Source organism: Carex rostrata, chromosome 6 (assembly GCF_964058835.1).
Source record: "Carex rostrata chromosome 6, lpCarRost1.2, whole genome shotgun sequence".
Lineage (NCBI taxonomy): Eukaryota > Viridiplantae > Streptophyta > Magnoliopsida > Poales > Cyperaceae > Carex > Carex rostrata.
The window spans coordinates 8,777,403-8,789,865 of NC_135923.1; the positions used below are offsets into that span (position 1 = coordinate 8,777,403).

The 12,463-nt window shown below is 33.1% G+C and overlaps 2 protein-coding genes across 2 annotated transcripts; both read left to right on the top strand.

Moving 5' to 3' along the window:
- Positions 1–1,481: 1,481 nt before the first annotated feature.
- On the top strand, positions 1,482–3,440 carry LOC144555896 (peroxidase RIP1-like). The gene is made up of 3 exons (XM_078304334.1): positions 1,482–1,757; positions 1,933–2,127; positions 2,689–3,440. The coding sequence occupies exons 1-3, from the start codon at positions 1,545–1,547 to the stop codon at positions 3,250–3,252; spliced, it is 972 nt and encodes a 323-aa protein (XP_078160460.1). The 5' UTR covers positions 1,482–1,544; the 3' UTR covers positions 3,253–3,440.
- A 795-nt stretch (positions 3,441–4,235) lies between these two features.
- LOC144556086 (peroxidase RIP1-like) lies at positions 4,236–6,211 on the top strand. The gene is made up of 3 exons (XM_078304583.1): positions 4,236–4,511; positions 4,664–4,858; positions 5,400–6,211. The coding sequence occupies exons 1-3, from the start codon at positions 4,299–4,301 to the stop codon at positions 5,952–5,954; spliced, it is 963 nt and encodes a 320-aa protein (XP_078160709.1). The 5' UTR covers positions 4,236–4,298; the 3' UTR covers positions 5,955–6,211.
- Positions 6,212–12,463: the final 6,252 nt, after the last annotated feature.

Genomic DNA, 12,463 nt, shown 5'->3' on the forward strand with positions numbered 1-12,463 from the left:
GTCCTCGGATTGAATCTGCGGCCCCAGTTTTACATTTTTTTTGTGGGTGAGAGGGGTCCAAACCAAAAAGTTTTACTTTTACTTTTTTTTTTTTTTCTTGAAAATTGCATTCAGCGCATCAACCAAAGTTTTTAATTTGCGTACTGCTAAAGTTTATTAATTTTCAGAGCATCAACCAAAATTTGAAATTCGCATTCTCTAAGATAATGCCAAAGGCTTTTTGTTTTTTATTAATAAATATTCTCTAATAAAAAAAAGTATATTGTTGGGGCCACAAATCGTCTGTACGGATCCCGATATTTGGGTCCGCAGATTGGCTCTGCAGTATGGATAAATCTGAAATTCTCCAGAAACAAGAGTGTTTTGATTTATTTATTTTTTTCCTTTATGATATCAATAAAAATTTCGGGGCTTAAAAAAACTAGATATTAATTGATTAATCATTAATTTCGAAGCTAGTTAGTTATAATTTGGTAAACAGAGTATTTTGTACTGCATTTTTATGTTATTATTCTATAATTTCCAAGTACAGATGTCAAATAGCACCGCTGTGGTTGTTCAACCCTGTGGTCTTGAGAATCATTTTGGAAAATTTATCGTCAAAAGGGAAATTTTTAAAATGGCCTTTGAGATCCATAAATGATTGAATAATATAATATAATATAATATAATATAATATAATAAGTTTGTTTGTTCTATTTTTTTTTGTCAAACTTAAGAACAAGTCATTTAATTGATCATTTACCCAGTACGCGTCTGTATGATCTCCAGAGGGGAGATACTAACCTGAATTTCTAAAGGATATATTGAGCTAAATTTCATGAACACATTGATCTATGAATTTGTCCTCTCTTTGTGTTAGGGTTTGTGCGAGGATGAAGAAAAAGGAGAGAAATTAACATACTGAAGTAAATTGAATTTTTAGTTTTTTTTTTTCTCTCATCAAATCTAAATTACATAGTACATAAAAGTAATAAGATATATAGTTTAATGAGTCCAAATAGCAATTTGAATCAACACAGCACTTTTTATCGAGAAAAGTACATAAATTGGAATAAGATCTAGGAACGGCACCATTTTTTCTTGGTAATTTCCTAATTACCAGTACGTACTTAATTAATATAGGTCATAATTAATCCAACCTTAATGTACAAAAATAAACAAGCAAAAGTCAAGTATTGGTGTGATCGATAGAGCAATCTCCTGTAGCTTAACAACTAAGTCAATGTACACATTTGTTGGTTAAAAAATATTTCTTTTTTGGTGAAAGTACTTCTTTTGATTAGTAAACAGGTACTTTCGTCATTACCCTCATAATATACATGCAACTTTAGAAGTTTTCTTACCTAATAGTTTGACATAGTGCATGCTGATGCCAAGTCGATCAAGGCATGATTTACGCGCTAGCTCCTACAAAATTAATAAATCTCAACTAACCACATCACCACAACTAGCTATATATACCCTCCTTAACACAATTCCTTCATCCAACAATTAAACTTGAGTATCTAATCTCACAAGTGCAACCATTCATATTTATATAGATGGCATTTTTTGGCCTTCTACCAACATATCTCCTTTTGCTTGTGGCTTCCTCTGGAGTCCTAGCAAAGGCGCAACTCGACCCCTATTTCTATGACAAGGTGTGCCCACAAGCTCTCCCTACCATCAAGTCAATCATAGAAGATGCGGTCAAACAAGAAGCGCGAATGGGTGCATCGCTTCTCAGGCTGCATTTCCACGACTGCTTTGTCAATGTACACATATATATACCTTATCTCATGCACTAAATTTCTTTATGTATCCCTATATCAATTAAGGCTGTTGTTTCATGTTCTGGTACCTGCTATTGTGAGTAGTAGTCAACACATGTTCTCAGTGCAATTATGTGTATATGATTTTTGAATAACGAGTAAATATTTAATGTTGTAGGGTTGTGATGGCTCCATCTTGTTAGATGACACACCGACATTCATCGGGGAGAAAAATGCGGCACCAAATATGAACTCGGCGAGGGGTTTTGAGGTGATAGACAGGATAAAGTCTGCGGTTAACTATGTTTGTAAAGGAAATATCGTCTCTTGTGCTGACATCGTGGCTGTGGCAGCTCGTGACTCTGTAGTCGCTGTATGTATATTTATTATTTTTCCTTCACTAAAATACCAAATGCATGGTTGAATATGAATTTTTTAGCAGGCAAAATATATATGAAGAAGATCTCTGTTCAGAAAAAGAAACTACGTATATAACAAAATTAAAATTGGTATCACAATATAAAGAGCACATAATTAATAATATATGTCACACTCACACAATTATTGTCTAAAGTGAACTCAGCTTTCTCAACTTGCTATCACTTTGCCTTTTTGCCATCGTTTAAGAGAGCTTTGCTAGTTTGACCATTTCTATTTTAGGATTTTTTTTTTTAATCACATTTTTAGGATTCTATTTTAGGATTCTCAGAAAAGGAAGAAGTACACTATTCTCTGTTTTTACTTGTAGGATGAGTTATTTATAGAACCTTTCAAATCCCGCTAGAAAACTAATCAACAAGTTAAAAAAGAAGAATATAAAAAAGGCATGACCTTTTTGTTTACATAATAAAACTTAATTATAAATTAGTCATCTTGACATGTCTTATTACAATAAATTTCTAACAATATCCCTCTCATTGTAATAACTATCCAGCTCGGTGGACCATCGTACCAGGTGCAGCTAGGCCGCAGGGACGCCAGATCAGCCAGCCAAGCTGCAGCCAACAATAGTATCCCGGCTCCAACTTTCGACTTCTCCAGACTCCTCTCCAATTTCGCATCACATGGTCTCACTATGCAAGACCTAGTCGTCCTCTCTGGGGCCCACACGCTTGGTTTTGCTAGGTGCACCAGCTTCAGAGATAGGTTATACAATGAATCCTGCACTCTCGATGCCAGTTTTGCTAGCTCGCTCAAATCCATCTGTCCATTACAAAGTGGTAATGGAGATGATAATCTCTCGCCACTGGATGCTACACCGGCAAAATTTGACACGGTGTACTATGATTGGTTGTTGCAAAGGAAAGGTTTGCTTCATTCGGATCAACAACTGTACAAAGGCGATGGAAGTGGCAGTGACGGGCTTGTGAAATTTTATAGCACAAATGCAGGGGCATTTTGGGAAGATTTTGGCGGTGCTATGCTTAGAATGGGGTCTTTGAGTCCGTTGACTGGGTCCAATGGAGAGATAAGGATGGACTGCAGGAAGGTGAATTAAATTTATAAACTGGAGTTACTGCTTTTAGGTTGAAATTGAGTGAGTAAAATGTGGAAAGTTTCTTGTTTTCTTAAATTTCTTTTGGAGAGAATATATGTTATGTTATTTGGTAAGTTGATTCTGTTTGTTATATGTTAAGATGTTTTGTGTCTAGCTATTTTGTTGTATCTAAGTGATTTGCAACTAGTATTTTGGTTATTAATGGTTTCTTCTTTTCCCTTCATATTTAGTAAATTGTTTAATCTTGGTGTTCATATGAAACCAGAGGATATCTTATGTTCATAAGCTTTTCCGTGCAATACACATTATTACTGATATGAAATACCTGATTATTACTGAAATGAAATACACATTATTACTGATATGAAATACTTAGTATTATCCTTTCTGTCTGAATTACGAAATACTGCAACGGAATGCAGGAAACCAAGGCTGTTCATGCCATAAAGGAAAACTCGTACTGTGAAATTCTTGACGTTTAAATATTTGTATTAGGTCGTCCTACTTACCAATAATTAAATCAAGGTCTAAACATATATGAAAGATTTCAAACTAAAGGTCAATGTTGTCAGATTGCTTAAAACATAATTTTTTATTTTGATGAGCTTTCGGGTGAGCGTTGTGAAGTGCATATCTAATATTTTAATTGAGTATAACAAGCTTTAGGTAAAACTACTGCCTCTTGACTGTCTATTTATTTATTTATTTTTCCTTCCAAAGGGTTACGGATTGGATATTAAATTTTTTCTTGATTATGTTCTGGAAGTAAAATTAAAGTTGAAAAGAGGGAAGCTTACTTTGACCCACCAAAAAGCTTTGTTAAAAAAGGCCTTCACTTTTGGTCCAGAATGATGCTTGACTAACAAGCTTCAAATCGAACCCTGTACTTATCAGTAGGAGCTTGTAATTTGTTAAATTAAATAATGACGGTTGGTTCCTTGAGAAAATCTAATTGGCTAATATAATATCACACTAATGCAAGCATACTCAACTTTATATAATCTGATCTTATCGATAGCCTCCGGACACTTGATACACTTTTAAAGATGGCTACTTCTCCAAATTTGATATTTTCTTTCTTAACTCAAGCTTTCTTGATCTTATCTTTATCAATGGCAGATTTGACACCCGATTTTTATGATGATATCTGCCCGCAAGCTCTGCCCACAATACAAACACTGGTCGAGGCTGCGGTTGGAGATGAGCCAAGGATGGGTGCGTCTTTGGTCCGACTACACTTTCATGATTGCTTTGTCAATGTATTGTAATTGCAACATTTTTTGAGAAATATTTAATGCATGAACAGTCATAATATAGCAAACTAAGCCTGTCAGGCTATGTGCTACTAGCATTACATATATTAAGTTATAGATTAAATATCTCTTTATTTATTCCAACAAAATTATTGCAGGGTTGTGACGGCTCTGTTTTACTGGACGACACGGCAATAATGACAGGGGAGAAAACAGCAAAGCCAAACAATAACTCTTTAAGAGGATTTGAGGTGATTGACGACATTAAATCTTCACTAAATGATGTTTGCCAAGGAAATGTTGTCTCTTGTGCTGATATATTGGCAGTAGCAGCTCGTGATTCTATCGCCGCGGTAAGCTACAGCATCAACTATAGATCAGGTGGTTTTAAAACCTAAGGGTTTGTATTTGCTGGTTTTGTTATCACAAAAACACGACCTTGCTTTTTGCAATTTGGTCGTTTATTTTGGTCCATCCCGATCAGATTATAATAGCTGAATCCTTCTTTTTAATGCATTGGAACCAGCATATACAGATTCTTCAACCTAATAGCATGCTGTATTTATTTTTCTGTGGAAAAATGTTTCACCGGCCTCCATTTTATCAAAAAGTGTGTAAAATAGTAAATTTGATAATTGATGATGGTTGTCTCTCTATTAGAAGATTAAAAAAAAAACGATCAAAAGACGCATATTCAAATTTTACTACTTTGATTTCTTAATGGAAGTGATAGATCTAGCTATAATAAGACCACTTTGTTTTAACATAACAAAGTATTTCCCTCCTATTAGAGTATGTGAGTAATAATTTGTGATTAGGGAAATGTCTAACAAACAAATATATCTTCTTAAATTGTATGTAAATTTTTTTTTTTTTTTTTGATTTAATGTATAGCTTGGAGGGTCATCCTATGATGTGTTGCTTGGCAGGAGGGATGCTACGAGTGCCAGTCTCGATGCAGCCAACGCTAACATCCCAGCACCGATCTTCAACAAGTCGCAACTCCTCTCCAACTTTGACTCGCAAGGTCTCTCTATGCAAGACCTAGTTGTGCTCTCCGGGGCCCACACTCTGGGTTTTGCTCGGTGCACCATCTTCCGCAATCGGATTTATAATGATGCCAACATAGACCCGGCCTATGCAGCCAGTCTAGAATCTGTGTGCCCCATCTCAGGCGATGATGACGTGCTTGTATCACTTGATGATACGCCGACCTCAGTGGATACGGACTACTATCAAGGCTTGATACAGAACAGAGGGTTGCTAGGCTCTGATCAACAGTTGTTTCAAGGAGACAGCAGCGACACTGATAACTTGGTGCAATATTACAGCGATAACCCGGATAATTTTTGGTCAGATTTTGGCACTTCTATGATTAATATGGGGAACATAAGCCCGCTTACTGGAGATGACGGGGAAATACGAGAGAATTGTCGAGTTGTGAACTGAAGTAGATCGTTTTCTTCAATTTGATTTTGTTCCAAATACCAAATAAAAAAAGATGTTTTGTTGATTTGAGCAAAAATAAATGTTCAGTTGATGTACCAACTTCAAGTTTTTTCGTGTTTGTTGTATAGCGAGGAAGGTTCCTTGTTTCACTTTGCTAGGTAAAGGGTTACATCATTACAAGAGGAAAGTCATATTTGTCGTGTAAAATGAAATGAAAAGATTTAATTAGGTTGTGAAGAGAAGGGATGATTTATTTGGAGAAGGTAATTACAAAAAGAAATGTTTAATATATATATATATATATATATATATATATGCGCGTTGAGTCTAATGCATGCAGTTGACTGTTTTTAATTTGACTTGGCAAGAATATCATTTTTTTTTTTTGGAGTAAAGTTTGAAGCTCAAGCCACCAAACTCTATTTAATATTTATAAAGAATTTATTTATCTGAATTTCGAACTTACAATCTCTCACACAGAGAGCATATATTGCATTTACCACCGAATCAAAAACAAATTCTCTTCTTATTTTTCTTTTTATCAATACAAACACGTGTGTATCTAAATATATACTGATTAACAGAGTGCCGGGGTGATGCAAAGAACTACTATTTTTGTACTTTTAAACTAATTTTCATATGATTTTCTATATCTAAACATAACAATACCATAAATTTTTAATGAATTTTAAAAAACAAAGAAGTTCACTAATAAAGATGTTACAAATAGCAACACTAGCATCTAGTTCGACAAATTAAGTATTATTTTTGTTAACAATATATACTACAGAGTGACAAATCCAGATCCTTGTGATAGAAAGCTTCAAATGCTATAGACTCCTACAATTAAAGATTGAAAAATTATTGTTCTTTGTAATCAAGGAAATTTTGTAAAAGATGGAGAATAACGAACAAATATGTGCATGATGCGACCTAATTATCTCCCAAACTAATTATGTTACGTACATCGTTATGTGTATAAAAGATCGATTAACAGTAATCGTTGTTTTGGTAGTAACATATCATTAATTACTATATCATTAGTGCTATTTGTATTGTTATTACAGGCTCAATAATAAGAATTCCACCTAATAATGGTGACATTTTAAAAAGGGGAAATTAGTTCCATGCCACTTTAAAATGATGAATTTAGAAAAATGCCACTCTAAAGTTTGACTTTTGCTAAATGCCACTTCAAATCTCATTTATCAAGAAAAATGCCACAAATACCATATTAATATATAATTTTAAATTAACAATTTACATAATAACTGAAATTACTGAAATAACCTTGATCCAAATTTCTTTTTCTCCTAAACCCTCTGCTCGCCTCTGTAAATCCTGTAAACCAACACTCCAGTAGCTCTGGCATCCTGGGTGTTTTTCACAATGTCACTCCTGTAAATCATCCCATACCGGGCCAGTACGACAGTACCAGTCACATTGACTCCAAGAGAGCAAAACAACTGGAAGTCCTCGACTCGGCCATAGTAGGCATAGGTGAGCGGGGTTGTGACAGAGCCGGTGTGCGCGTAGGCATGGAAGGTAGGGACGGTGAGGGAAAAGAAAGAGGAGGAGGGATCAGAAGGGGAGGGAACCTGAGTCAAGGAGAAATGGAAGAGATGGGAGGAAGGGGAGAAGAGGGAGAGGGAACAGTGGAGGCGAAAGGAGAGGAGAACGGAGTAGGAAGTGGAGTGGGAAGGAGAGGATTGATGCACAAAGACACTCGATTTTGTAATTTTGAAAAAAAAAAGGAGGGATGAATGGGCAATTTTTCTTCTGCCTTGTCAGTGGCAAACAAAAGACAGAATTTAGATAGGAACTGTTCAGGTATGATTTGAGACACTTCTTGATTTATTTGTGACTAATTTGAAGAATTATGAAGGTAAAAAAAAATTGGTGTTTGTGTTGTATCTGGCTTCGATAGATACCATAGAGAATTTGATCACATCGAAAAGAATTCTCAATAGTGCCTCATAACTAATCCTTTATATTTCCTTCATGTATGAACAAAAACTTCCAATTCATATTTCATCCCTATGGTTAAGTCCAATGAATAAGAACAAAGTATACTTATCTTAAAGAAAAAAGAAAAATAAATGATTAAGATTTGCATTATACTTGTATATTTACATGTAATATCATACAACACTACTTGCAAAAGCTCAAGCTGTAACCAACTATGGTAGAGCTTTCAAATTTTGTCTATTCTGAGCTATGTCAGTATACTCTGACAAAATTGATCTGAACTCATTCCACTTAGAGTTTCCTTTTCAAATTCTATAGGTCAGAAGAGGTGAAAGTATATAATGCACCAAGTTAATCAAATCGCTTCAAGTTTATACTTCAAGTTCACGGAGGCAACAGAGATGGGGGAGGCGAGTGAGGTGGCAGAGGCATTGGAGGAGAAAGAGAGGAAGAGATTGTGGTATGGGGATAAAGAAGAGGTTAGCAGAGTGGGGCCGGGGGTGATTAAGAGGTAAACTGTAGTGAACAACGAGAGGATGAGGAAAAAGAGTTTTGCAGTGGCGATGGAGTTGGTTTTGCGGTGCGCGTAGGCATGAAAGGGTGAGGGTATTTTTGGAATATACGAAAATACTACTCAAAATACAAAATATTTTGTTTATTTTTTATTACAAATATATAATAATTTGTTAAGGGTGGCATTTTTCTTAATAAATAAGATTTGGAGTGGCATTTAGCAAAAGAAAAACTTTAGAGTAGCATTTTTCTAAATTCAACATTTTGGAGTGGCATGGAACCAATTTCCCCTTTTAAAAAATAGACATATATAGTTTTGGTTTAATTACCTAAAGAGATGGTTGTTCTACCCAAGGCTTGTATTATTATTCATTTAGAATATTAAATATTTACTATACAATGTTATATTAAACAATGATGGTTGTATCTCTATTAGAAGATTAAAAAAAAAAAACGATCAAAAGACGCATATTTGAATTTTACAACTTTGATTTCTTAATGGAAGTGATAGATCTAGCTATAATAAGACCACTTTGTTTTAACATAATAAAGTATTTCCCTCCTATTAGAGTATGTGAGTAATAATTTGTGGTTAATTAGGAAATGTCTAACAAACAAATATATCTTCTTAAACTGTATGTAAAATAATTATTTTTTATGAATGTATAGCTTGAGTAAAGTTTGAAGCTCAAGCCAGGCAACTATATTTAATATTTATAAGAAATTTCTTCATTCGAGTTTTGAACTTACCATCTCCCACACATAGAGCATTGGATTTACCACCAAACCAAAAACAAATTCTCTTCTTATTTTTCTTTTTATCAATATAAACACGTGTGTGTCTAAATATATACTGATTAACATAGTGAAGGATGATGCAAAGAACTATTATTTTTGTACTTTTTTACTAATTTCCATATGATTTTCTCTATATAAACATAACAATACAATAATTTTATAATGAATTTTAAAAAGCAAAGAAGTTCACTAATTTAGATGTTACAACTAATAGCAACACTAGCATCAAGTTAATTGAAATATTAACGGATACGTGAAAATTCCCGTTAGCTATTTTAGTCTTAAAAGTTATATTATTTTTTGTCAGTGTTCTAAATAGCGCGCTATAGCGGTGCTATAGTGGTGCTATAGCGTTTTTGGACCCTAAACGCTACGCTATGGTATCAAAACGCGCTATTTGAGCTATGGGCGCTATAGCAGTAATAGCGGTCCGCTATAGTGCATAGCGTGTAGCGCAAATAGTGCGCGCTATGCAAGATGAGTTGTTTTTTTTTTCTTTTCAATTTATATGAGTTTTAAATAAAGGCTCAGATTGGATTTTAACGTAATTTTTTTTTTTTGCAATTGACGTACTAAGTTTTATAGTAAACTATTAATTATTAAATGAGAGATCCATCAAACGAAATCAAATAAGGAAGCTACAACGCACTATGCAACATGAGCTGTTTTTTTTTTGTTCAATTTATATGGGCTTTAAATAAAGGCTCAGATTGAATATATTAAGATATTTCTTGAAGCAACAAAATGATACTTACTATATGGTAGTTTGAATATTTTGAATAGATTAAGATAATTAATTATGCCATGACGACTAGGTTATTTTGAAATTTAAATAGAAAAATGATAGATTATGTCATAATGCTGAATATATTTTGAATAGAAAAAGATCGATAGTTTATGATATTAGTATTACTATGGATATTTTGAGTCGCAATTTGGACTTTGTATTGGTTCAATATGAATATTATAATTTTTTAATCAATTTCATGTTATTTATTGTTATATGAGACTTAGATAATGTTGATATTTAGTACAAATATATGATATAATTTTTATAAAAATAAAAAAAACGCTATGTGGCATAGCTTTCGCTATAGCGACGTTATTTGCTATATTTTTTTTTTCTGGCTTCCCGCTATGACACAATAAACGCTATTTAGAACCTTATTTTTTTTTTATGAAAAAGGCCAATCTTTTACCAGCTTATGGGCCGTAATACAATAACATATATCTTTTAGCCGGTTAGAATTTCATAAAGACGTTTCTTTCGGCCGAATTTTTTTTTGTTACCACCTTAATAAATTAAAATTAATTATTTATCACTCTATTAGTATTTTTTTTCGTTTTTCATCATTCACGTAAACTAGGAACCGTAAATTGAGTTTGCGCACCAATTCAATGCACAGACTGGAGATACGCACTAGTTACGCGCATATTGTATAAATTGAGTTTATACAATATTATTTCCTCAAAATTTATACAATATTTTTTCATTTGAGTATATGATATATCTTTATACATATTATATAGAATAGAGATTGATGCGCACCAGTTTCTTTTTGTCCTTTTCTCTTAAATCAGGTGAACATTGATTTGGAAGCTGAATCTTGATTTGACAGCACACACTGATTTTCCATTATTTATATAGATCAGCATCATTTGAAACCGAAAAATAAAAAGAATAAAAAAAGGAAATTTTGGTGCGCCAATCTAGTCTATTCGTCGAATTAGTCTGCGAATCGATTGGGTTCGTGTGCGGACTCAGTCCGCATGGGTGGTAGAAAACAAGAAAAAATGAATCGGATGGTAATCAATTAAATTCAATTTAATGGAGTGGTAATAAAAAAAAATTCGGTTCTTTTGAATATCTATTGTCCTAAATTATCTCTTTCCTTTTTTCCCACCTCACTCTCAAAGTTTCACCCTCTCACCCGTTTATTTATAATTTCTTGAAGACCTTTCTTTTTGGATTACCGAGTAGAGTGGGTGAGTTATGTGAGGTGCCTACGGGCTGTAATTGAAAGAAAAAAAAAAAACACCGAGTGTCAAGATAGCCTTGAGTGATAATTTAGGACATCTTTAATTGGATTATAGTGATGTTATATAGTAATTATATTAAAAATGAGAAACATGACACAACCATAATGACTTTACCTCTGACTTCTACTAAATGTTTTTTCTTTGTTTTTTATGATTACGAGAATTAATATAGTGAAAAGTTTTGAAAATTTTGGGAATCAGTTATGGATGTATCTTTAATTTTCTAAAATAATAAACTAAAATTATTAATAACTTATCTATTTAAAAAATGAGTGTAAATTAATTTGTAATTTCTTGCACTTAATTCCTAGGCGTGTTAGTTTATCAATGTGTTTTCATCGCCAGAAAAACAAAAATATTATCATATGTATCAGATATTAAATTTTGGAGTGCTCCGGTAATCAAGTGCAGATAGCAATTATTTTTCTCTATGAAAAACATCTTTTGAAAATGTCAATGTTGCAATTTTCAAACTTTTTCCTAATCTACAAAATAAACAAAATAATACTTATAATATTATTTATTATCTATCGCCAAAAAGTAAAAGAAAATGTGTCATGAGTCATGACTAAAGAGGGTTGTCGCTGACTCGCTGTACTTCTGTAGCAACTAGCAAGTGCCAGTAAGGTTTACGTGTTGGTGTCGGAATCAATAAAAAAGAAAAAGAAAAGAAGAAGTAAGGTTTACGTATCTCTTTCTTTTATTCTGTGGTCAAAAATGAATCTCAGGGCAGAACCATACTCTTTAGTAAGATGACGCAGAGGCATAATGTTTAGTAGGATTTTTTAAGTGTGAATAATTTTATAATTATTTTAAATATTAAATACATTTTTATATTTTTTTAGAAAAACTATAGAAATCAACGTATATTTTTGAGAAAAAAATTTAGGATGAGATATAAATTTATAACGATTTTGTATAAGTATATTTTTATAAAAAAAAATTTCTCAAGAAACTATATGTAAATAATAGTATATTTTAAAAATCTTTCGAACAGGGGCAAGTGCTAGCTCCCTCTGACTCGTGAAAATGGTTGAAATTTTTTAATCTCTTTGCTCTTAGTAGGTAACCTCTCTTTTGCTGTTTCTTTTCTTTGCCGCACAAAAAGTATTTCAGCCCAATCTCGCTGAAGTATGAATATTAAAAGGTGAAGAAGAACATTGAACATTCCACTAAATACAGCGAAATAA